This window comes from Triturus cristatus, chromosome 8 (genome assembly GCF_964204655.1).
Source record: "Triturus cristatus chromosome 8, aTriCri1.1, whole genome shotgun sequence".
Lineage (NCBI taxonomy): Eukaryota > Metazoa > Chordata > Amphibia > Caudata > Salamandridae > Triturus > Triturus cristatus.
The window spans coordinates 1,181,507,669-1,181,534,758 of NC_140591.1; the positions used below are offsets into that span (position 1 = coordinate 1,181,507,669).

The 27,090-nt window shown below is 46.0% G+C and overlaps 1 protein-coding gene across 2 annotated transcripts in view; it reads left to right on the forward strand.

Annotated features, from left to right (window-relative positions):
* The window catches only part of SLC9A7 (solute carrier family 9 member A7), a 424,975-nt gene that overhangs the window by 392,334 nt on the left and 5,551 nt on the right, over positions 1-27,090 (forward strand). For both annotated transcript variants that reach the window (XM_085622857.1, XM_085622858.1), the window contains 2 exons: positions 12,806-12,882; positions 17,651-17,756. In XM_085622857.1, the coding sequence (XP_085478983.1) occupies positions 12,806-12,882; positions 17,651-17,756 (183 nt within the window). The remainder of the gene's footprint in view (positions 1-12,805; positions 12,883-17,650; positions 17,757-27,090) is intronic.

Consider the following 27,090-nt stretch of genomic DNA (forward strand, 5'->3'; position numbering starts at 1 on the left):
CCATGCCCTGCACCTATGTTTCTCCCCACGCCCCTTTTGCTCTTTCTGGCATTAAATTTATAATCTCTGACCCCGCCTCTTCTACCATTGCTCGTCTGCCCATCCCTGTCGTGTCCTTTTTCTAAATCGTTAGGGATTTATTTGGAGGGCAAAGCCGCTGCAATTTGCTGCCCAGCCGCTCCGCTGTTAAGACGCTTTTGTATACATTTTAATATTTTTTTTAATTTAGTTCTCCAAGATAACCATCCACCATCTTGCAATGGTAAATGTAAAAAAACAAATGGTAGCTGCATCATACCAAATGTGTATATGTGGTAAAATCTGTGCATATGCATCATCCTGTACTGCTGTATCATCACAACACATTTGTTCATGTGTGGTTGTGCACTTCATCGCACTTTTTTTCCTTTTTCCTCTTCTCTCTTTTTCCGGCTACTGTTCAGCATCATTAATAACCATGAGTTCTTTTTGCTGTTGCTGAGCAGCAATCTCAAAAAGCATTGACAAAGACATTATGTCTGCATTGGCGAGACCTATTTGCTGTGCTTGTTCTGGTTTCAAAGTGGAGTTGGGGAACAGGATGCATGTGTCCTGTTTCCTAATTCAAAAATGTCCTATTATTTTCGGAAATGAGGTTGTACTGTCTAATCTGCGGTCTTGGGTACTTGTGCCGCATCGGCATGGGACCGCAACCCCTTTGGCGGGACCATGGAAATGAGGATGATCAGGAAATCAGTGATTAGGCTATGCTGTAAAATGGCATATGGTCTCATGCCCCAAATGGAACGAATTTGGCATGTGTACTGCATTAGACAAGTGACAAAGTACAACAGAGTTTATAAAATGCAGTCTGTGTGAGACCCATTAAACAAGCCAGAGCAGCTTTGCATAAGCATTTCTTTTTATTATCAACGTCTTTGGGGTCATATTTGGAAACGTTGTGCATATGTACTCGCGACTACAGGCTGATTGCCACAGATTCCACACTCCATAGTCCCTTTACTATTGCCCTACCAATCCAAGTTTGTATTTTTCCCAGAGTATTTTTTCCATTTCCAGAATAACTACTAATGTATGATTTGTTTAGATTGTCATTGTGTACTTCTTCTGATTCCGTGACTCCTGTAAAATGCACATGTCCATGCAGGTCATAGATGACCATGATGATGCATAGAGTCCAACTTTTTGTTTTGCCAGTTGGGTCTTTATATAGTGTTGCTCAGATGAGGTTCAAAGGAAAGGAGATAATATTGGACAGGGGTTACTAGGGAATACTGTAGGGTGAGTGACAACAACTGTCAGTCCTCAGGGTGAAAAGTAATCATCATTACTTAGGCATCCTCCTGTGAAGAATTGCAGAAACACTGTGCACAGGTCCTGTAGAGGAATCATTCTGAAAACCTTTGTGAATTCCCTGAGGACGTACATCTGCACCTATGTAAAGGTGTTGAACTGGGGATGCCTAATACTGATGGTGAATCAAAATAAGCCGTTGACAAACTACTGGACCCACCAGGAAAGTCTAGCAAAGACCGTAAGGATTTCTGTGACGGCTTTACGAGAATAGCTAACCCTTGCATGCGTTTTACTAGTGAATACAAAGGCGATGCCACTCCAGCAAATGCCAGTGATCGAGGAGTACCAATTTTTCCGGCCACACCTCCTCATACAACGCCATCTGAAGTTTTACTTTTGTCCCAGTACTTTTGTTCTTTTATAAAGTCAGGAACATTTAATGGAGTGGCTCACAAGTTTACCAACAAGGCACAGTTACACACCAAAGATGTGAGCGTAGTTAAAGAAGATGAGGTTCTGGAGGTCACTGATGTACAACTTGGGTAGTTGTGTGATGCGGGTCTCTCCCTTCCTGTTTTTGCATATTCTTCTTGTCTGATTAAGCCAAAAAGGTCATAACCACAGCTAAAGAGATAACTTTGCTTTGCATTACGCCTTGGATCTATTCATGGAAACCAATAAAAACAAATACAAGTCACTCTAAATCCTGGAGCTTGGCTAGCAGCTCGTTTGAAAAGGTGGGATTATACGGTGGTAGCCAGGAGAAGTATGCATTGACTTCCAGTACAGGACAGATCCTGCCATAAGAGTCTCACTGGACTGTGGCATCCAAGAGCTGGCACTCATAACTACAATATCTAAGAGATACATTGATATCACTATAGTGACGTTGTGCATCTGTGTTGTCTTGTGTGTAAGGAAAGGGAATGACGCAATGCCTCTGTGATGCATGGGCGGAGTAGGCATGTTGTAGAATGTTAAATGTGGCTGCTATGAGAATTTTATAATACACAGAATATTGAGGTCTGTATGCTTGATGAATCCTGATCAGCTATTGCGAGTCGAAGGGAGTATAGATCAGGTTGTTCCTGAATCCTAAAGGCCTGCTATGAAATAAAAATCTTACCTCCTGCCTGAGTGGCTTCAGTCTCTTGTGTGAAGACCCTGCCCTCCAACTACAACAATTTTCTTTAGGAAACACGGTATTGAGCTCAGCGGAAGTTATGCCTGACATTATTACCCTAGCCCTCACCAAGGAGCAGAATATTATTTAGTCCAGGTGGTGGAATGTCCTCCTCAAAGCAGTTCTGTCCACGTTCTCCTGCAGTAGATTTAAATTGGCTCCAATCAATCAAACGATACTTGTATAGCGTGGCAGATCACTGTGCTGCGGGTGTCAGTCGAAGAGCAAGGTCTTGAGTCCCTTCCTGAAGTCTGCCAGCTTCAAATCCCCCCGTTTTCCTAATCTCCACCTCCCATTTATGGCTGTGGTGTAGACAAGCCCCTAATGCCGGCTTGGCGCTGAGGGGGCATTACTAGCATCTTTCATTGTGTTACATTTCTGCAAACACCTACCACGTCACACTTTGTCTGCAGCATGTTGGGCTCTTCCTTTAGCAGGCCTCTGTGGCGTCTCTGTAAACTGGTGACTAGCAATTCCATTTAGCTGCAGGTTGGAAACGATATGGGTCTTTAAGGGAGTGGAAAACCACAGGCTGAAAAACCCTTTTCTTCTTGCCGGACTCTTTTTTTTATTTTAATTGCCATTGGAACTTGGGTATTTCATTTCTCACAATGTTCCACAGGGGCAAAGAGGTAACCCGAGAGAGAAGGAGCAGCTTAGGTGTACAATGCACAGCTCCAGTTTCTTCTTGAGAACATTAGGTCATTGGAAATAGTACAAGGCGGTGTTTGTTGGCGGGAATGAGACACTGAGCTCTATTAGCTTTTATTCATGGCGGTGAGGGCCACTTCTCATGCCAATGCCAATTTGTTCTCATGGTTGTCCACCTTGTTGCAGTGAAGAGCTCGATTCATGCTGCAGGTGCAGTGCAGATTTGCAGTAAACCTTAAGCCAAAGAATGAGAATTTATTTGTAATTGATTATTTTATATTAAAAGCGTAAGGCTTCGTTTCATGTTTTGTAGCTTTATCCACCTCTTAGATTGTTTCCCCCGATTGTTTTAATGTAATTATTTATGCAGTATTGAGTCAAACTGTATATTAATATTTACTATAATTCATGCGCTCATACCACCAAAAACGTCCCAAGAGCCTTGTGTTTTTATTAAAGCAGCTCACAGCTGTGCACAGAGTCAAGGCGCAGACATAGAATGGCGGTAAAATTCTAAAAATACGAGGCCTGACATCACATAGCTTTTTTCTGTGGTAGGTAGCGTTTATCTGTGTCTTTTTACAAATCCGGTGTTTTTGGATTCCTTCAACAGTTACACATCTGAAATGTTCCGCTCAGGCAGTCCATTCTTTGCCAGCCCAGTGGCATGGCACGGCAGGTAAACATGGCTGATGACGGAAAGAGACATCAGTACGTCTCCTTGCACATAAACTGACATGGATTCGTTTAGAAAGGCAGTTTGGTATGGTCGAGGCCCACGGTGATCCATGTGATAAAGTAAGTTACATCACGCTAGTGAAGAGAACTCCAGGAACCTTCTGGAAGCCCTCAAAATGCATATTTGCAGTGTCTAGCAACACATTTTGGGGCATATTTACAATGGGATATTGCCACCAGAATGTCACTTTTAGCGACGTTCTGGTGGAGATATCCCCTCCTCCTTATTTACAAAGCGGCGTTAAACCACTTAACGTGGCTTAAAGCCGCCTTGTAAATAAGGCCCCTTTTTACGGTTCACTTAGCATGAAAGGGGCGTGCAGTGAGTGCTGCAGTGGGCGTTCTGCCGCAGCACCCATTGCTTTTTGACGCTGCCCCGTATGTACAAGGCTGTTGCAGCGACAAAAACGAAGACCAGGGAATATCTGGTCTTAGACTGGCGATACGAGGAGAAATTAATTTCTCCTCACTTTTTGCTCTTTCTATGTGCGCTGCATTCTGCAGCAAACAAAGCCTTTCAAGATTGTTTCTGTGGAGGAAGTTGTCCCTTCCAGCACATAAACAATCGCCCCTGCAGCCCAGGCACCCATGCAGCATGGCGCAAGGGTGCCTGTGCTGGTGCAAGGCAGCTTTATTAGCACCAGCGTAGGGGAAACACAGGGTTGCCCCGTATTTTTGTACATACAGCACAGTCCTGTGTTTTCAAAATGTCGAAGCGCAGCGTTACCAATTTTGGTGTAATACTGCGCTCCCAACATTTTTGAGTAAATATGCCCCTTTGTGTGTCACAACACAGCATCATGTGTCGAACAACGAGCTTGATTAAGTCAGATACATGAGACTGTTCAGCATCTTCCAATTTCAATATCTGCACATGTGTTATCAGCTCTGTCTAAAATGGCTGCCATTTCCGGCTGATCCTTGATCCTTCCTTTTCTAGCCATAGACCTCATACATTCAAAAGGGTAAAGTTAGTTGTATCATTTTCAGTATTATTCTTATTTAAGAGTTTAAACTTTGCGTCTGGAAGCTTTGCCCTTTTGTGCGTCAGGGGGAGCTTTCAAGTTGTCTAATGTTTCTTCATTGTTGGTCCCTCCCTGAAGGAGAGCTGAATGGTTTCAGTGTTCTGTACTGCATACACCTGTACTTATTCATTTTTTTCTACATTTCAACACGGACTTATGTCTGGGTTGTTCTCACGCCACCGGGTAGTTTTTGTGAAAACGCTGAATGGAAATTTGCGTTTTACAAAAAACCTGCCCCATGGTCGAGCTTCGAAGAAAAACAACCTGCTGAAATGTACGTGTTCATGAAAACGTTAACACTGACGCTCCCGCAGTCGACAATTGTGTGTATTTTCCAATCCGCATGGAAGACCGGTGCTCTCAGGCAGTGTTCGAGATTAGAGGTACATACATGCCACCGTTTGAGAACATATAGGCGGGAGATTTAAAAAGAAAACTGGGAGAATTTTATATCACCATGACTTACGCTGAAGAGGAGTAAGTTGAAAGCTATAAATAAAATTATTTGTGACTCAAAAGAAACAGGAGTCTCTTGTCTTCTCATCTAAGTCGACAGAGTTGGAATATATGTATTAAAGAACACAATCAAATCTTTTCTAAAGTTCGATTCAGATATAGACAACTATTTCATATTTCTAATTTTTAGATTGGTTAAATCGTGGATGGGGTTTTCTGGAACTCAAGGCTGAGCTAATGGCCTTGTTATGTGAAAATGCTGATCCACCGTCAGTGGTCCATAAAATACATTGCCATATGATTCTTTCATTGAGCACTCATGCACCGCTGGCTGTTGCGTGATTCTTGTTGCATGAGAGCCATAGCCCAGGCTAAAAAAAGCTAATATGGAAAAGCCCAGGTAGTAGGCAGAAAATTAAAATACCCCCCCACTTTGAACCAAAGCTGTTATGGTACAAAGTATGCGACGCAAGTCATCACAACTCTCTCCGAAAGAGCTATCTTGTCTCTTCATTCCAAGCATCTATCCATTCGTCCTTTCATCCATCCACTGATATCCACCATTTCACCTTTGCATTCTATCATTCATTTATTCTTTCATCCATCATTCAGTCTTTCACCATCTGTCTGTCCAGCCATCCATCTGCCCATCCATATCCAACCCTATTCAATCGACTGCAAACCTATCCATCCATCCTTTGTCATTCATTCCTCTAACCTCCCTTTCCCTCATCTTTCCTTCCATTAGCTCATCTATCCACCCACCCTTTTGCTCCATTCATCCACCCACCCATCTGCTCCAATCCATCCACCCTTTCAGTCATCCATCCATCATTTCACTCGGCCATCCACTCTTCCACCCATCCATCCAATCATCCATCAATCTACCCTTTCAGTCATCCATCTGTGCTTTCACTCATCCACTCCTCCATCCAGTCTTTCAATCCTCCTTCCATCCTTTTGCTCTGCCATCCATCCATCTTCCCTTTCTCTCCCTCCATCCATCCTCCCTTTCGCTCTGCCATCCACCCTTTCAGTCATCCATTCATCCTTTCACTCAGTCATCTACATATCAATCATCCATCAATCCACCCACCCATCCATCTACCCTTTCACTCAGCCATTCATCCACCCTTTGAGCCATCCACCCTTTCACTCAGCCATCCATCCACCCTTTCACTCAGCCATCCATCCACCCTTTCACTCAGCCATCCACCCTTTCACTCAGCCATCTGTCCTTTCACTCACCCATCCATCCTTTCACTCATCCATCCTTATACCATCCTTTCTCTCATTCATCTTGTCATCTCTCTCTCATTCATCTTGTCATCTCTCCATCCACCCTTTCACACACCCATCCATCCACCCTTTCACTCACACATCCATCCATCCACTTACGTACCTACCAGCCGTTTCACGTAAATTAGGAGTTTTTTTTTTTTTTTTGCTGAGCTACAGACAGAAGAGACCCATCAAGAACTCCAGCCCCCCTGTAGCTCAATCAATCAGGATTTATAAAGTGCGGCTAATCACTCGATGGGTATGCAGGCATTTGCAGGTTCCAGAGGCTTCTTCGAACAGCCAGGTCTTGAGTGCCATTCGGAATTCCAGAAGGTAGGTGATGGTCCGGAGTTGCGTGGTGAGGCTGTTCCAGGTCTTTGCTGCGATGTGGGGAAAGGAGCATCCTCCTCTTCTGCTTCAGTAAATGCGGGAAGTATGGGCAAGTGAGAGGGAGGCGGAGCGTAGTTTTTGTGAAGGTTGGTGGAAGTTCAGGCAATGGTTAATGTAGGCAGGTCTCTGATTGTGTAGAGCCTTGTGTGCGTGGGTCAGCAGGTTGAATTGGCATCTCTTCTGTACAGGGAGCCAGTGGAGTTGCCTGAAGTGGGGTGTGATGTGGGTTTGTCGGGGAAGGCTGAGGAGGAGTCTGGCCGCAGCGTTCTGTATGGTCTGAAGGCTCTGTAGGAGGTGTCAGGCAATTCCTATGTAGAGGGTGTTGCCGTAGTCCAGTTGGCTGGTGATGAGGGCCTGTGTCTCGGTGCATCTCGTGTGCAGGGGTAGCTACATGAAGATCTTATGTCGTATGGACAGAGTGAGGAACCAGGCGGAGGAGACAGTGTTGATCTGTGATTTCATGGTGAGCTTGTAGTCAATGATGATTCCGAGGTGTCTGCTGTGGTCGGAGGGAGTGGGTGCGGGCCCGAGCTCTGATGGCCACCAGGAGTCATTCCATGTGTTGCTGCTGTTGCCTAAGATCAGTAGTTCCGTCTTATCTGCAGTCAGCTGCAGGCTGTTGTTCTTCATCCAGTCTGCGACCCTTGTCATGCATTTGTGGAAGTTGGTTCTTGTGGTGGTGGGGTTGCTAGTGAGTGAGAGAATGAGCTGGGTGTCTTCGTAGGAAATTATGTTGAGACCATGGGATCTGACAATGTTGGCCAGCTGGGTCATATATACATTGAAGAGCTTGGGGCAGAGGGATGAGCCTTGGGGGACACCACAGGTGACCTCCTTGGGTTCGGAGGTGAAAGGTGGGAAGTGGATCTTCTGGGTTCTTCTGGTGAGGAAAGAGGTGATCCATCTGAGTGTGTCCCCTTGAATGCCGATGTGGTGGATTCTTTCGATCAGCTTATGGTGGGTGGGATACAGGTCAAGGAGGATCAGAGCTGCTGTTTCTTCTCGGTCGAGGAGGGTTCGGATGTCATCGGTGGCTGAGATGAGGGTGGTTTCAGTGCTGTGATTGCTGCGGGAGCCGGATTTGGAGGCATTGAGTAGTTGGATCTGCTCCAGGTGTGTCATGAGTTGCTCTTTGATGATCTTTTCCAGTACCTTTGCTGGGAATGGGAGCAGGGAGATTGGCAGTAGTTTTTGAGTTCGCTGGGGTTGGTGGAGGATTTTTGTGAGTAGTGGTCTGCTTTAGGTGTGCTTCCAGGCATCTGTAAGTGTCTTGGTGGTGATAGAGTTGTTGAACAGGGTGGTGAGTTCGTGGTCAATCCTTTGGTATTCGAGGGTGAAGATGTTGTGCGGGCATGAGTCTGTGGGAGCTCCAGAATGGATGTTTTCATAGTGGAGGTGGTGTCCTGGGTGGAGAGGAGGTTCCAGGGGGTCAGTCTTTGGTTTGTATCGGTTGCAGTCGTGATGTATCTGTCGAGGAATCCACAGGTGTGGGTTGGGGTTTGAAGTTTCTGTATATGGCTGCGGTCTTGTCATGGAAGAAGTCAGTGAGGTTGTCGCACAGCTCCTGTGAGGGTGTGATGTTTTCGCTGGCAGCCAGTTTGGAGAATTCCTTAACGATGTTGAAAAGTTCCTTGGTGTTATTGGCGCTGGTTTAGATGTGTGCGGCCAGGGCTCTCTTCTTTGTTTCCCTCAGAAGGCGGTGGCAGAGGTTGAGGGAGGTCTTGAATGCTGTTCTGTCAGGGATGTCCTTGCTGGCGCGCCATCTCCTCTCCAACTACTTGCTGTCTTGTTTCGCTATTCAGAGTTCTTGGGTGTACCAGCTGGCCTTTTTGGAGGATGTTCTCTGGATTTTCTCTTTATGGGACAATGCTGTCGGTACAATTGGTGATCTAAGCGTTGAAGTTCTTCACTACCTGTTCGATGTTGGTGGCGGTAGCAGGTGTTGAGGACGTCCATCCAGTTACTCTCTCAGATTTTGTTTCACCTCTGGTGGCGGGGGTGGGGCTGGTCCTCTTGGACATGGCGGTGCGGGGGCTGGAGATGCTGAAGTAGACGATGGAGTGATCAGTCCTTGTAACTTCTGTGACGTGGCTGTTCCTGGAAGGTGAAAATGGGGTTAGGGTGTGTCCTGCAGTGTGTGTAGGGTCATGGATGATCTGGGTCAATCCTTGGCTGCTTATACTGTCGAGGAGGTGTGCAGTGTTGTCGTTGGGGTCGTCGATGTGGAAATTTAGATCGCAGAGGAAGATGTAGTCCTTGGAGTCTAAGGCTAGGGGAACAATGAAATCTGTGATAGTGTTGCAGAAGCTGGAGCGAGGACCTGGGGGTCGGTCTGCAAGGGTGTCTCTGATGGTTATCTTGTTGTCAGTATGGAGCTTGAAGTTGAGAAGTTCCATGGGGGTGGTACTGGTGGTAGTGGTGGTGCACTGTATGGACTCTTTGTGGATGATGGCTGTTCCTCCTCCCGGCTTGTTGGTGCAGTCCTGGTGAGTGATTTTATATTCGTCTGGGTTCGCTGTGGCAATGTGTGGGGTGGATGTGGGGTTGAGCCAGGTCTCGGGTGCGGAAGACGATTGCATGTGCAAGGGTGGTAATGAAGTCCCATAATTTGGTGGAATGCTTGCATATTGAGCGTTTGTTCAGAAGACTGCATGTGAGTTAGTGTTTTTGTTCAGGTGGTGTCTGTGGTGTGTTCGGGGTGGGGCTGGTCGGTGGGCTGGTGTTTGTGCTGTGGCATGTGACGTTGGATTGGGTGCAGGTGAAGGGGTCCTTTTGTGGAGCATGAATCGCATTGGTAGCCGTGTTTGTTGTGGCGTCCGGGGTCAAGGGTCTAGAGCTCAGCGATGGTTTATCTTCGGAGGGCGAGGGGTCGTGATGCTGGGCACAGAAGGGTCCAGGCGGGCTTGCCTCTGACGCGCCTTCAGCACGCTGTTGCGTTGAGGTCTGCATTAAGTAGGTCCTTGGGTGGGCAGGTCTTCTGTTGTCGGGAAGAACATTGAGTGGGAAAACCTGGGCAGCGGCAGTGTCACTAGAACAGTCAGGAACAAGAAGGAACTTGATGCCACAGTCAAGTGGCAGGCTAAGTGTCCAGGTGCCTACTCTATGCTGCATGTGGTGGCATAGCTGCTAAAGTGGTGGGTGGGAGGGGTCACAACGCCTCTGTAAAGCATTTGAAGAGCAGTTATGCCGTAGTTTCTTGAAGCTGATCTAGGTAGATGTCAGACAACTGTGTCAGGAGTCTGTTCTGCAAAGGTAGCTCAAGCACAGAGAAGGCGGGGCCCCAGTTCCTCTGCTCCCAAAGCATGGATTTTACCAGAGACCTTACTCCAGGAATGTGTGCAGTGGTGCAGCACGACTTTGAAAAACTGAACGGCTTTGGTGAATCTGTAACAGGACTGCAGATTTCTGAATTATTTGGAATTTTGAAACCAAACTTGTGGAGCTCTGTGTAAAGAGAGCTTTCGTAGTCGAGCCTAAGCCCATACGCCTGTACCTGCATGGACTCATCTCGAATGGTTGGAATATTGCCCAGCTTCCTTGGCTGAAAAAACACAAGCACAAATGGCAGTCAAAGCTGAAGGCTCGAAGAGAGGTTGGCATTCATTTGAGACTTCAGGTTCTGAACAGCTTTCACAGACCTGGGGCATTTCAGCAGAGAGCTTTTGAGTCAGAATTAGGGTTCGTTTTGGCAAAAGAGGGCGATCAGCTGTCCTCACTTTTCTGTGTCATCTGAATACTAGGCAGTCTGATGAACAACAGCTTAACATTTGAATTGGCCAGCAGTTAAGGTATCTGCATCTGTGTTTTTTTAACAGACCATTAGACAGGTGTGTATGTGAAACGAGTCGTACTTAGTCCATCATTCAGCAAGATCTCGTGGGGAATGTGGTGGCCTTTTTAGATGGCCTGTACTCATTCTTTGTAGTTTTAAACAGGATTAATCTTGAGCAGAAGTGAAGGATTCCTCGGTCAAGAGTGAAAGGCAAGTAAAATATTTTCTTTGAAGCAAGTAAAGGAGTCCCTCACAAATTCTGTGTGAATAGAAAATGCTTGATTTGTGAGGCCAAGGGAAGATGCAAGACGGAAAGCATTCTTCCTGCGGGTGGCTCTGCGGCAAATCTTCATGATATTAAGGGGAAGATGTGTCAAGACTGTTCCCTGCAGCAAAGTGACGCACAACAGAGACAGTCATGGTGAAGTATTTATTTTATTGCCAATCTTTTTTGCTCTGGAATTTGCCCTTAGATTAGCGTAAATCACGCTTTATACTACTTTGTCTCAAAGGACGTTAAATGGGTGGTACTTGGGCAGTGGCGGCTGGCACTGATGTTTGGCACGAGACGGCCGGCCAAACATTCATGCGCACGTAGGGAGTGAAAACCAGTCCTCTCCTCCCCTCCTCCTTCAGCAGAGCAGCCCTGCCTGCTTCCCAAAGCTGCCACGCCCGCAACAAGAAAAAATAAAATAATGATAACATTAATATTTCTTACTCTGCTGAATATCAGTGGGGCGACGCTCCTCCGCCATAGAGGAGTAGCCGCCACTGTAACTTGGGCGCTCTAACACGAACGACCTTTCAAGTTTGACGCACTGTATAGCACAGATCCTGTGTTTTAAAGATTGTCCCAGCACAGGATTTTGTGCTGTAAGCAAACCCTTCCAGTACAAAACCTGTGTAGACATCACACGCGTCTGCGCACTATGGTGCTAAGGTGTGCGTGGCCCGTTTGTGTGCTAGCGAAGGGAAGAGAGCAGCAGCAGACCATGTGTTAGTAAATGTGGCTCTGCGCTGTTTTCCTAGCGCAATGCAGTGCAGCAGTTCTGGTTGCTGCGCTGTGTTGCGTTGTATTTTTCAATGAATCTATTCCTAGGAAGTGTGGTTTGTGGCACAGTTTTCTTACAGACACGTGCATCATTTGTGGGTACAGAACAATTTTGCTCCTTGGTACCATGAACGACAACCAAAAGCCTTCCGAAGATTGTTGGGCTCGCGCACTCAGTAAAATGTAGGCTTGTAGCATTTCCCCATAAGGGCTGTTTTTAATTACCAAATGTTCAGCATAGGCAGCTGCCTCGACCTGTCTGATCCTAGAACTGCCCTGTTGATAGACCGATAGACAGACAAGATGGGAGAAGACACGAGTCAGAAGAAGGAATTTGAAGGTAGCGATGGGAAAGCAGTTCAGCGACAAAGTTCATTGGAGGAAGAAAAATGTAATTTATTTGATGGTATTTAGTTTTTATTGTATTGCACATAATCTACCAACATGGCTTGCAGAGCTCCGGACAGCAGGTAGTAAAGCAATGCTACACAATAAATGTAACCAAGGCAACAAAACTCCAACCAAAGTTGCAAATCAAAACAGTTTAACGCTAAAACTTAGGGTTCGCCTACATTTCCCCCATGTGGAAAAAAAAGGGGCCACCAAAATAGATGGTTTAATGCTGTCTCCACTTTGCAACACTAAAAGGGAATGACCAAAAAGGAGATGCCGAAAGCTTATTGGTGGAATAAGAGCCAAACCTCACAAACGTTGCTTTCTTCAATAGTTCTGCCACCTTCTCAGGTGGACTGTCAGCCAGGGCATATTTATGAATTATAGTATAGAGCTTTTGTGCTTCATTGATGCTTTATTACTGAAATCCCAGTGGTTGAAGTTGTCTTCCAAGCAGTAAGTGCCTGTTGTGCTATTTGCCATGTGTGGTTTGCTGGCTGCCTTTAGGTGCGCGAGTGCACTTCCGGGTTCCGCAGGTGCTGACCTAAGCTCACTTGTCTCCTTATCAGGATGGACCAGAAGGAGGAAGCAGAACAAAACAGGAAAGTGCCTGGATATTCCGGTTCTGGTACAGCTTCGACCACAAGTATCCTTTTCCAACTCGTTTTTGTATCCGGACTATGATTTGACGGAAGGCTGCCTTATAAATGTTTGTGACAACTGTATGTTGTATGAAGGCACTTCTGCAGGTGCTGGCTTGGGAATGCTTTCTCTGCAGTCCTTAGGTTGGCCGTCAAGAAAATGTTTATGATGTACAGATGTTTGCATTATTAATGAAGGTTATAGTGTTGTAGGTTTCAGGGCCGCTTGTCCAGTATTTGGATTCGTAGACCGTGCATCCTGTCAGTTACATGTAAGCCCCCCCCTGCTTTGTCACTTAAATTGGATAGGCCGAAGAGCACCAGAGATGACGTCTGGTGAACTTTGTTTGGAGATTGTAATGTATTTAATGCCAAGTCTTGAAAGAAGAAAGTATTTAAACGTATTACTCCCACCCCTCAACCAAAGTCCTCCTCTGATCTCACCGTTCCCTTCTATATCATGCATTTATGTCTTCCCTTTAGCCTGTGAATCCCGCCGCCCCTAGCCACATACTCCATTCTCTTTCCTATTCCTATAGTGTTTCTTCCTGCATGCTTATCCCTGCCATCTTTATCAACACAATCTAAACAGTTAACCAGTTCGTGGCAAACTATGGATGCCCCATCTGCTTCTGAGAGTCAGATTAAACATGATTCCCACAGAAAATGTTCCTTCAGTTTTGTGGTTAGTAGTGTTCGTTTACCAGTTAACATTTTCCAGTTCATTTTTATTGATTTCACATGCCAACAAACGTAGCCAAATATTACATTTTTCATTAGAACGATGACAGTGAGGCTGTGTATTAATATGTATTAAGTCACCAAAGCTGTGTGATTGTGTGTAAGGAGACAAGTATGACAACACGGGTTCAGTCGTGAGGATTTAAAAAAATCATCTTTCATTTTATAGTTCCATGCATAAGCCTTATCTCCAGGCGCTTGACTGCATCCAAACATTTTCTCAGCAGTTGCGCTTCACCGGCACCAGTAGGCCCTGGACAGCACTGGCTGCGGGATCAAAGACATCGTAAAAGACCGGAGTTTGATGTAGCGGATGCTAATGTCACCTTCGATGTCTTATAGCTTCCAGCCCTGTAATGATGTCACAAGCAGAAGTCCAGGTCGGACCCCCACAAGACCCAAATGTGGCATCTTGAATCATCTCAGGACTCAGAGTCCAGTGGCCTCTGCACCATGATGCACCTCAAGCGCAGTTCGACAGCAGGTTGAAAAGCTTACTTTAGCCAATCTGAAGGGGAGGGCAAGGGCTGACACTTGATTCAGGCAACCAACTAAAAGCCATTACTCGATGAGGCACCACAAACTCCAGAAAAACCATAAGCTTTCTTTCTCCTCATCTCACAAGGAAGCCTAGGTGGTCCAAAGAGCAGTCTGACTCATCAAAAACCATCCCATGGCTTTAGTCTTTACAAAAAGATGCATATTTACATATACTTGATGTCGTCGTCTGCCAAGCAAAAAGCCAACACCTTCTTCTTATTGTCCTCTGACAGGGAGCGTAAGAGGCTCAACCCTGTCAGCTTGAAGATCAAAAGATAAAAAGATTTGTTATTTTCTGATTTGTCTGAGGAGATCACCAGCTGTCATCCTCAACCCCCCTACCCCGCCTCACATACACATCTTCATGATGGAGGTTTCCTTCTTATTCATGGGCATCAGAATTGGTGAGGTTACTGTTTCAGGGACTTATTAACAATAATGGTGGAGGTTTCAGAGTGATCTTGAATTTACCGATCTTGAATGAGTTTCTCCGGGAATAAATTGCAAAATGATGACCCTTCTCCAAAATCTATGTACACTTTAGGGTCAGTTCTGGATGGTTTCTGCAGGCCTCCGGGACGCATACTTTTATATTCAAATTGCAGAAGAGCAAAGGCAGTTTCTGAGGTTTGTGGTGGGAGGTAAGCACTGCCAGTTTGCTGTTCCCTTGTTTGGCTTCTGGACACCCCTAGGGTGTTCACAATGGTCTTGGCTCTGGTCATCGCCATTTGCACCACCAGCGTTTCCATTGCCATCCTTGTTGGGCTCAACAGGGTAGTGTAGATATCTGAAATTAGATTGTACTATTTTGGCAGATGTTCAGTCTCTGTCAGTCAGGAGAAGTCCTCTCAAACACAGATTCAGAGACCTCTCTTCCTTGGTGTGGTCCTGGCCACTCAAGTATTGAAAACATTTCCACGGCCACACAGTGCACGTTTCTGAACATGCACCAGATAGTAAAGTTTTTCATCCAGAAGTCAACTTGGATTATCAGATGAGCTTTGCTTTTGTTGATACTGATGGCATTGACGCCCTCCAGCATTCATTACCACAAGCCAGAAAACCAGTGGGGACCTGCCACACGTCCCAGATCAGGGAGCACTTGAAAAGGCAGAACATCCTGAACAACAGACGAAAGCTGTGCTTCGATGGCACGCATCTTGACCTACACCCCCAACATGGCATGGAGTGGCTAGGAACATAAAATGAAACTTTCATATGCATGTGCAGGGCCTGACTGGTGAGATCTTTAAGAAGAAGGAGGCTCATCTGGTTGACTGATGACAAAGACAAGCTTCAGTTCCATGACTAAGATATAAAAGGCCATCACTGTGATGAGAGGTCACCTCAACTGTTTAAAAGCAGTCTAGTATCCCGTAGTAGACACTGTCTGACAGTCAGTGCATGCCACGCAACTGGTAGCAGTGTTTGTTAACCAAAAGAAGAAGCACCTTAAACATAAGGCTAAATTACAAACAATGGTTAAGGTGGTAGAGAAAGGCCCTTTGCATGCCACATCCTGAAACTTGTCAGTTTTCTGCCAGATGGCTGAGACTTCAGCTGTCAGTGCTGAGATCTTAGTGACACTGACTCACCTCACATTTGGGTGCCAGCAAACAATACTGCCAGAAATGATCATGCTTAGAATCGTTTTGAGAGTGTTATGGTCATGGCAGTGTTGAGTCATGATTGGTTGATTTTCCATTAATGTGTTTGACTTCACACTTGAGAAACAGTTTCTTATCAGATCGTCCATAATATCCTCTTCTCCCAGATTGTTACTTGTCTCATGGATTCCGAATTTTCATGTTGATGTATAGGTGTCTGCTGCCTTTATGCCATGATATGTACAGGTCAACTCAACAACAGTTCTCTGCAAGTTTGTACATCTGGACACCCCCTGTCCGATATAAGCCAGCAACACTCCTGGAGTGACAAATGTCTGAATCTGTGTTGTGTTGTGTGAATCAAAAGCAGTGGCTAGAACTTTCTTGGAGGTTATCAACCTTGTAAATCGTCAACATGAGGCGTCTCCTGTAGGAACAGCAAATATGAACAAATAGAAGGTGTTGGAACTGCAACACACACCTGAAAAAATGGGATGTGTGTATCCATAGTTTGCAGTATCTGTAGTATACTTCATGTGCATCGTGATGCGTGGTCTACAGTGTGCAGTCTATGCTGTTGTTATGGAAAGCTTAACATGCAGAAACGAACCATAGCATAGTTGCATTGACGGTGTGTGGACAGGCGCAGTGAGCCAGGTGTGGTGGCTTAGTGAACTAATGGACTTAATTCAACCCCTCCTTATCTAATGGGCTTAATTCAAGCCCTTCTTACTTCGGAATGGGAGAGGGAGAGGGATTGAGATTGATGTGTCTGTGTTTGTTTTTAACCCACACTATGAGGACCAGATCTCACTGTGTTGGTAAACTCTGACAATCACTATCTATTTGAGGACCATAGCGCTATGGGCACCACTCCTGGTAGTGTGTTTAGGTACTTTCGAGAGAGTGTATACCGGCACGCAGTCTCCAAGTGCCCCTGTGGCTAAGTCGGTTACCCTTATAATAATTAAAATGTGTGTGTCTATCTCTCTCATACCATCAACCGATGTGTTCCCTAATTGGATAACCGCACCTCAGTGGTCATCACGCACAACATAACACTTCTCATATTGTCTCTAAACAAAAACAACACCCTCCCAACCACACATCCTTCATGGTGTAGCTTGCTGTCCATGTGGGTAAGCACTTGCGTGCCCCTTATCGGGGTAGTAATTGCTATACAAATACTACAAAAAAAGAATAATATTCATTGTCTGTGTGGCTCTTCTGTACAGATTTTAAGTGCCCCAGGGAGGTTGGAGGTAATTATCACAGTTTGGCCATTCACAATGGGCCATAATATGCAGATTTCGGTGCTTGCCTAACTAAAATCAGGATATCTTAGTAGGCATTTCCCCAGGGGTTATAAAGGCAAGTTTGTCATGCCGTTATATAACCCGGGGAAAAGAGTGGGGGTGCCAACATTATCACACCTGGTCACTGAAGGGTGGGCTTATTCCACACAAATTATGATTCCGATCCCTGCAGAGAACTAGGTAACTATCCGGCCAACATGTAATAAGGGTCTTAGTAAAGTACAGTTGCCACATTGTCCTACATGAATCAGAGCAGCTTGAAGACACCTCCCTTAAATGTTCCCAGAACAGCAAGAAAATCATTTTCATATGTTGAATAGGAATTTCCTGGTTGGGTTTGCAGACAGTAACAAAACAGTTGCACTTCTGGAAAATGTTGGCCTGCTATTTTGGTGTTTCTGCATGTAACTAAAATAAGACTCCTCAGCCCTAAAGAAGAGCTCTTTGTCAACATCTGTTTTCTTCTCTTAGTCACCAGTTTTAAAAGTGACAACTGTGAACTTCAGTAAAGGCTTCAGCGATGTTATTATGCAAAGTTGACCAAATGTTTTTCCTTACATTAAGCAAAGTTATCTGAAGCCGATTCTCACCCATAGTGGCCCTCCGTTGGTTACAACCTTACCCAGCTGGTGTGGTCTGATCGCTAGGTGTTTTACCAGCCCTCAGGTTCAGGAGGTAAGTGCAAGGGCACGGAACCGCATGCTAATTTCCTCTGTGTTGGCGCGTAATCTGTTTATAAAATCTATTTGTTTCGATATAGTGCCTATTGTACATGTCATTTCCTGATTTTTATATTTTTTCAGGCTTCTGAAATGTAAACTAAAAATAATGTGTTCTAATGAGCAATCAGAAAGCGGTGCAGTCAACACAGAAATATAGCCCTGGGATGGGCCTGGTGTAGCAAGGAGCATACCCAGTGAAATGCCCCACCCCCCCAATCCCCTACAGAGCCAATCTGATGGAAATGTGCCCTTCCTGCAGGGTCATCCAGGATATTCTGCCTTTTTACTGAACACTGCTTTTGTTGGCTGTGGAACTCTGAGTACTTTACCCCTGCTAAACAATGGTAATGTGCTTGCACTCTCCTGCTACACATGGTAAAATTGGTATTCTCCAGATTGACACAATTGATTTGATATACTTCCTTAGTATATGGCTCCATCGGCACCCAGGGCCAGTAGATGTATTGCTACCAGTGGGGTGCATCACTCACTGTGCCACCCACAAACGAAGCACTGTAAAACATGTCTCCAGGTCTACCACTGCAGCGTGGGTGTACAATTTTAAAATGCCGCTTCAACCTGGAAAACAAACCTTTTGCCCGGCCTAAACCTTCCATTCTACAACTTATAGATCATCCATAAGGTACGCCCTAAATGCCCATAAGACAGGGTGCATTGTATTTAAAAAGTAGGATATGTATATTTAATGTTTTACATATCCTGACAGTCAAAAACCTCCAAAGTAGTTTTTCACTAGGGCAAGACTGGCTCTCCCATTGACTAAAACTGGTTTACACTCTTGCATTTAATACGTGCTAAATTCAATTTGGGAGTAGCTAGAAAAATGTTTCAAGGACTCATTTTAATAGAAATTTAACCTCCAACTTTAAGGTCAAATCTGATTTTATATTACTATTTTGGAAATGACACATTTAGAAAGCTGTCACTTTCCTGTTTTAAACCAAACGCTTTCCTGACAATGTCCAGCTGTCACCTGACCCTTGATGGCTGTCCTGTGCTGAGATGTTTATTGCACTCATACAGTGGATAAAGGGCACTGGTTATGAAATAGGGTACACTTCCCTTGACAGGATGGCATAGGGGCTGTGCCCAGCCCATTACTGAGCTTCAAAAGATGCTTTCCTTGTCAGTGGCAGATGAAGCTCACTACTAGACCAGCGTCCTCTTTGTCTTTGTAGTCAGACTGACACCAAACCCAGTGGGAGTAGAGGAACTGATCATAACTGGTTTAGAGGGTGGATAAAGGCTTGCCCTCCACCCACAGGCTGGCTCTGGGCATTTTACCAAACCTGCAATGGACCAACCACCTGATGTTGGGTTGGCCCCACACTGGTAGCTATTATTTCCACCTGTGGCAGCTCCTATTGTACGGTGGGAGCTGTTGCTGGTAAAAGATTCTGTGGCAGCTTTTCCCTTATCCTTATAATTTACCCCAGCAATGCCCCATGACCAGTGGTTAATTGTAAATTAAAAAGTGCAGAGGCTCTCCTCAGGAGGCAGAGCAAACAGGAGAAATGTGCTGGTGCAAACTGCCTCCCAACTAGAGCCCCGGCACATATTAATCTGGAGAGGACTTAGCCTATGGGTAGAGCTGCCGATTTCGGAGCTGGAGAATCCGGTTTGTGTCTCGGCGTAGCTCAACATCCTGAGAGTCTGGGGAAAATAATGTGCGTTCTAAATAAGTGTGTCCTTAACGATAAGCACTGGTGCCGAGTTTATGTGCCGGTGCTGAGCACCGGAAAGCACAGGCTCAAATTAAGCACTGCCCATGACACACCCCTGCCTCCATGACTGTTCAGCCAGCATTCCCTTCGACTCTAGCCCATGTCTCAAGTCTTCTCCACATGAAACATTTCCAATTGTCTCTGTGGTCTCTGTCCCCCGTGGCTCTACTCCCGTCAGCAGCCATCGCCCAGACCATGTTGGTCCTGGACCCGTATGCTCCAGTTGGGGGATGTTTTCAAGACTCACATTAAGAGTTCCAAATATGTCAGAACTTCTCGCCCAGCATGAACTATGCCACGTTTGTGCAGTTCTGTGACAGACCACACCAAGTGCAATGACAGGCTTGACCACCTTGTGCAATCCTGAACTGTTCACTTTATTTCACTGTGCTGCATTTACCTTATGCAGCAAAGCTGGGATCGCTTAGAAACAAGGTAAATGCCAGTCTTTATAAAAAATTTATGTGAAAAATAGTAATTAGCATTTGCAATGTAATTGGTTTGCTACACAAGAGATACATGCCAAATTTAAATTGAATTGTACCATCTGGCCCCGCTAAACGCAAATTATTCCTTTCTAAAATTTAAATTAATGGTTCGATTGCAGGATATCTGGTGGCAAGCTGCAACGAGGCAAACGTGAGCAGAACAAGAAGACTGTTAAATTAGATCCTGCAGCTGCATTACACAAACCCTGAGGGAGAAAAAAAACAAGGCAAATCAATTTTCACAATTTCTGCTTCTTCTGTAATAGGAAATGTGGCAGAGGTTATCTGCACCAGGACAAATCTTGACCAAGTAGATGTTATGCTATTTGTACGTTTTACGTAATAAGAAATTAATAAAATACATGGTCATTTATGTAGCACTCCAAGCCTGAAAGAGCATTCTTTAGATTGATTCTGAGTGCAACCTTGTACCCCCTTATGCCTGGACCAAATTATGCTTCTCTGGTGAGCTGTAAGAGTGAAAAACATGTGTCCGGAGCTGCTTTAATTCATTCCAGGTTGGCTTGGATGGTATTTTTCCAATCACAGCTGTAATACTTAGCCTGATAATGATAAAAGGCGTTTGCCATTCTCAACTCAGTGTGGGTAGCACTAGCTAATCCTATGCTTCAAAAAATTGAAAAATCTCAACTAAAACAGCTTCAAATCCCAGCCAAAACTCTCCCGGCGGATGTTGGTTTCTCTGCATCATGTTTTTGTGCTTTTGCCTTGGTCTATGATGCCACAGGTCCCGTCTCTTCATTCAAATACTCATTGATTCTGGGTCAACTTTTCTGATTTTAATACTCCATATGTGATAAAGTCATAGGTGTTTACCGCACTTGGCACTTTAATCTGCGGGTAGAGGCATCGGATCTTCTGGGTGTCTCGCTCCTGTACAATATCTGCAACTCATTTGGCCTGTCCCAATTGGATAAGAAGCCCACACATACTCAGGGACATATTCTAGACCAAATATTCCCCTTAGAAGAGATAATTATTCTTTTAAGTTGATGACCCCGTGGTTGAATCATATCTGTATCCTGTTTGAGCAGCAGATGGCCACTTCTACTCTGATATCTTTACTTCCTGGCCCTAAATCAACAGGAAGTGGTATAAGATTAGTGACACCAGTGCTGATTACTCATCTGTCCCTGCTGTTATGGGACATAACAGCCTCTAATACTGATTTTATCTCTTGGGTAACTGGTGCACTGGATCAGATTACACTCCTTCAACTGAATAAAGCAAATCAAAGCACAAATTCTCCCTGCTACAACTTGGCACTCAAACAGTTCAGGAGGGCTTGTAAGAAAACTGTAACAGCATTGGGGCAGACCTTAAAACTGCATCTCCACCCATAACCTTTACAGCTGGCTATTTTAATGTGCTACCCAGGTACTTTTGGCAATTGACTCTACCTATCTGGGGGAGAAAGGTTGTATTTGATACCCCTCACTGCTTGGCTCAAACCACAATTTGCGTTTCACGCAATATCTATATCTAGCCATAGACGGCACACCTACACGTGGCTGACAGTATTGCACTAACAACCCTAGAGGTAATGGTTTATGGACTGCACTGTACTTTGGTACTGAAACCTTTCAAGGTACCAGTTTTCCTATGTGGGAGAAAAGGTTAAAGTGATAGTATGTGCTGCAAATATACATGTATTTCTATGTTATTAACACAATAGAATGATATAGTTAAGCATCCAGTTTTGTGGCTAAATAACGGTGATTTTGGATTATTGGATTTGTAGGCATGTGGCATGTGCTATTATTAACCTTCTCACATTGCAACATGGTTTTGGCTAACCCATGCGTGTTCAACGTTGGCATATGAGGGCCAGAGTTATTCCCTATTTTCACGACATCTGTACAATGAAAGAGAAATGATTTGCCTAGGTAGAGGGGCTCCTGGAAATAACTCCGGAGCTGAAGGGCTGCTATTGGACATCGCTGGTGTAACACTGCTGGTACTCGGATATGCCAGACGGGTTCATTTTCAGGTTCCTTTATGCAAAAGGACCTATTGGCTACAAGCAGTAATCAGGCCAGTAGTTCAGAGGACACAGGTGGCTGAGCCGTAACCAGATCAGTGGCTCTCTGACCTGTAGCTGTGTCCATATTGTGGTTAACTGTTGACCAACAACCTGAAAATCTATGGATTTGAAGGGAAATTGCAGCTGTACCTAAACTGCTGACCCAAATATGACTTTAAATCTCTTTCTGTTGCTGCACTCACATTCTTCTTGCTGTCTTTAGTGCTAAAAGCAAAGCATACTTGCATTGTTGCAAGGCAGTGTTCACTTTCTATTTGCAGAGGCGGTTTAAAAACATTTTTCCTAATTTGTGAGTCCTTCCTGCACTCTTCTTTAACTTTGCCTCAACGTTTCAAAAAATGATCAAGTATATCATAGTTGGGGGGCGTGGCTTGGAGCCGCTGGTAATGGCCGCATCTGAGTAAAGCTCTGGAACACCGAACACTGAAGCCCTTATATCCGAACAATAATCCGTCCCAGCACGGGGCATACCACTTTGGATTTCCCTCTGGTGACTCCTCCCCCCCCCCCCAACCCCCCCCCCCCACCCCTCCCTGACACGAGAGTAGACCCAGCTGGATTCCTTGGGTTACCAGCGGCAACAAACAGAGCGCCGGGGAAATCGAGCGGCCGTGACTGACTGAGGAGGCGGTCAGGGGGAGTGCGGAGGGGCAGCTCCCCGCCAAGACGTTCCCTGCCGGCCACTGAGGATCCAAAACAATTTGGGGTATTTGGCGCAGGCCGCGAAAGCTGCCTGGAAGAGAGCGGCGAAAGGCAGACACCCGACGGCGCCGGCAATGAGGAGCAGAGGTAAGCCGCGAAGCGACCTCCGAACGCAGGCATGGGATCGGAGAGAAGGTGCGTGGGCCCCCCTTCCCCCTTGCTGACAGTGTGACGCCGGGTCCCAGACTTGGCAGAAAGTGGCAATTACACCGGAGGAGCTACAAAGAGCCTGATTGCGCTGGCAGCATCCCAGGGGGCTGGGTCTGAGGCGCTGCCCGTGGTAGGAAGCTGAGCCCATAAGTGAGGCTGCGGCACGCGAGAGAAACAGGCGCAACAGGCCAGACCACGAAGAGGAAGCTCGGGACCCAGGCGCATGATAAAGTAGCGAAACCTCAGAAGAAGAAGCACAGAGTGTGGGATGGGGCCACTGAGATACTGACGATACAGATGGTAGAGAGTGCACAGCGTCGGAGCAGAGATAAGGTGTTAGAGAGTGTGTACACGTGGACTGCTGATGGCATGAACCCAGCCTCAGAAAATGAAAGAAAGGAAACAGAGGGTCTGCACAACTAAACACCTGAGCGGAATAGTGCAGCATGCAAGGGCCTTAGGCGGTGAAGAGGCGACCTATTGGAGACGTGCAGAGAGGCCTGGGAGGGTGGTAGGCAATCCGGCAGACCCCAAAGTGTATAGCAGTCGAAGACAGTAAATGGTGAAACCAAAGACACCGTGCATAATACAAGCAAACCAAATGGACAAGTATGCAGTGACAAAACCACCCACGGACGCCGCAAGTTTAAGGGTGGCAGAGATGGTGATGGGAGGAACCCTTACTGACAGCCATGATAGCGGCCATCACAGACCTCAAAGGCACACTTGAACCCAAGATCGACATGGTAACAGTAGAAGTAAACCTATTACGAGCTGACCTTCGGAGAATTACAGAAAAAGTAAAGGCGGAAGGAAATATAACGCAGCTGCCAGTCTCTACAAAATCGATGGACCAAATTAAGCAACTGCAGCAGCAGCAAGGCTGGAAGACCAAGAAGGGCGAGCCCGAAGAAACAACATACGGGTGGCGGGCATCCCGGAGGGAATGGAGGAGCCCAGTGTCGATCTCTTCCTAGAGGATCTCATACTAAATCAGCTATGCCCTAACCGGTTATCAAACTACTTCACGGTGGAGCGTGCACATAGAGCTCCAATACCAAAACCGAGACCGGGTGCACCGCTGCGAATAATTGCGCGGATCCTGAACTATAGGGATAGGGACGCAATTTTGCAAGCCACAAGGACACATGGAGATCTCCTGCATGAAAACGCGACAATATGATTCTTCCCTGAGTTTACTTTACAAGTCCAAAAGCAACGTCGAAGCTTTGAATCAGTGAAGCAGGAACTCAGGAACAAGGAAATAAAGTATATGATGCTCTCTCCAGCTCGTTTGAGAATCATGGCGGTGGCTTGAGGGATGGAGAGTGGTTAAACAAAAGCTACCAAGGGACAGAGACCAGCACCGGTCGGCGAGTTCCGAGGGGACTAACAGAAGAAAGAATAGGATCGGAACTGCCAAGAGACAAATGATGCCACCTGAGTGGAGACACTGAACTAGACTTAAGATGGTCGGATCTGAAATGTCGATTTTGAGGTGATGGTTCAAAACTGAGGGGTCGGGGGGATCGCCGGAGGGGACTGTGACAAGCAATGGGATAGTAGTTGATCTAGCCGAACACCCTGTGCTGGGGAAAAGTCATCACTATAGTATGGGGGGTGGAAGTACAGGAGCCGAACTCTAACAGGGGACTCTAGCCTACCCCGGCGTGTTGCAAGTTTATATGGGGCAACAGGCTCTTTGCAGGTTGGGGTGGCGGGTAGTTTTAGACCTGTCAAGCAGGGTGGAGGGGCAAGGAGAACGACTGGGATATGTTGGGGGGTTCTTACTATTGTTGTTTTTTGTTTACGCCCAGACACAATTGATGTGGATCAACATGAACACGCAGGGACACAAACCAGTACAATCATAATTAACCTGAGCTTGATCTTTGAGGAATGGATAGCCAGGAAGGTGTTCAAAGATGTGCAAGATAGGAAGGGACTAGGCCGAACAGGGATATTGGTACAACACATCTCAAAATGGCTCTTAAAATCATGACATGGAGCGTGAACGGCCTGAGCAGTAAGATAAAACGCACCTTGGTCCTGCAGTATTTGAGGAGACAGACCCCGGATGTAGTATTACTTCAGGAGACACATTTGAAGGGCAATCAATGTAGAGCGATGGATCGGTGGGGCTACAAGCTGGTGGCGCATGCGGGATTTACATCAGGCTCCCCGGGGGGTGGGGATACTAGTAAAGACGTCCATTCCCTTAATCCCGGGTAGGAATTGGAGTGACACCAGGGGCAGGTATGTCGCGATTACGGGTACATGGAAGGGTAAAAACTCAATATGTGCTCTGTCTATGTTCCTCCAAGATTGCATTCAGAAACCCTCCCAGCACTGGCGGAGGCACACATAGACCTGCCCCCAGACATACTTATTATGGGAGGAGATATGAATGCAGTAATGAACCCGCAGTTAGATAGACTAACGGGGGCAGCTAGTGCAGTAGGGAGGGACCCGCTAGAGGGATTTATAACAGCAATGGGAATGATTGACCTTTGGCATACACACAACCCAATAAGCCGTCAATATACGCACACCTCAGCCAACCACAACAGTCATTCTCGGATAGATTATCTATTCACCCTTAAAATGCAGGCGGGACAATTCAGGAACACGTCGCAAAAAGCATGTGGCATCTCAGACCACTCTCCGGTAGAGGTAGAGCTACAAGGGCCAATCAAGAGCAACGCCCTGGCCCTAAGATTGGGGACATGGTATTTTAGGAATAAAGAATTTGCACACAAGGTACAGGAGCGAACAGAGCAATATTTCCAAGAAAATGAAGGATCGGTCAAAAGCGTAACCATCCTATGGGAGGCTTACAAACCGGTGATCAGGGGGTGTGCAAGCGCGAATAGGAATAGATAAAAAGGAGAAAAAAACACTTAGAAGAACTGGAAAAAGAGATAGAGCAGCTGGAAAAAGAAGCGTGGGAAAGCAGGGACTCGGATGAGTCCATAAAACGCAGACTGAGGCACAAAAAAAAAGTAACTGAGAAAGCTAGAGGAGCGAAAGTTGAGAGCGGACGAACTAGCAACACAGCATAAACTATACGATATTGGTGATAAAGAAAATAAACTGATTGCATGGCTGGACAAAAGAGATAGGGGACGCAGTTGGTTCTTGGAAATATGCGCGCCGACAGGCACAGTGCATCAGACAGGGGAAGGGATAGCGGAGGCATTCGCACAGTACTATGAGGCACTATATACCTCCTCCACTAAACGTACGGCAATCGACTGTGCAGAATTGTTGAGTGAGATGAATCTACCCTCACTCTCGGAAGATGATAGGGAGATGCTCAACGAAGACTTTACGGTGGAGGAAATAACTGATGCACTTACGGACCTACAGTCAGGGAAGGCAGCTGGCCCGATCGGTTTGCCAGTGGAAATGTATAAAAGTGTAGCAAGTAAAATAGCGCCCCACTTATTAAATATGTACCAGGAATCCTGTGAGAGAGGGGAGCTTCCCTTAGACATCCGCACAGCAACAATAGTAGTGATGCCCAAGAAGGGAAAGCCGCCTGATAACTGCGGGTCCTATCGGACCATATCGTTGTTCAATACTGAGGCAAAAGTGCTTGCCAGAGCGTTGGCGACCAGGCTGCAGATGGTCATAACCAACATGGTCCACCCGGACCAATCGGGTTTCATGCCACATAGGGCAACAAGATTTAATTTGAGAAGGTTGTATGGGGTGCTACACTGGGCTAAAAATGACTGTAGGGAAAATGCGGTGCTTCTTTCCCTAGATGCACAAATGGCATTCGACAGTATTGAGTGGCAAGATATGTTTGCAACATTAAATAGGCTGGGCCTTGGTCATAAGTTCTGTGCATGGGTAAAACTTCTTTACCAGGATCCACGGGCTCGAGTAAAAGTGAACGGAGCAGTGTCTCGCTCCTTCCCACTGAGGAAGGGCACGAGGCAGGGATGTCCTCTCTCCCCCATGATATTTGCATTGGCATTGGAGCCGTTGGCGGTTTGTGTCCGCAATGATCCGATAATAGCAGGCATAGAGGGTGGAGGGGATTGGGAGGATAGAATCTCCCTGTATGCGGACGATGTGCTCCTATATTTGATGGACCCATATAGATCAGTCCATCGGGTTCTGCATATT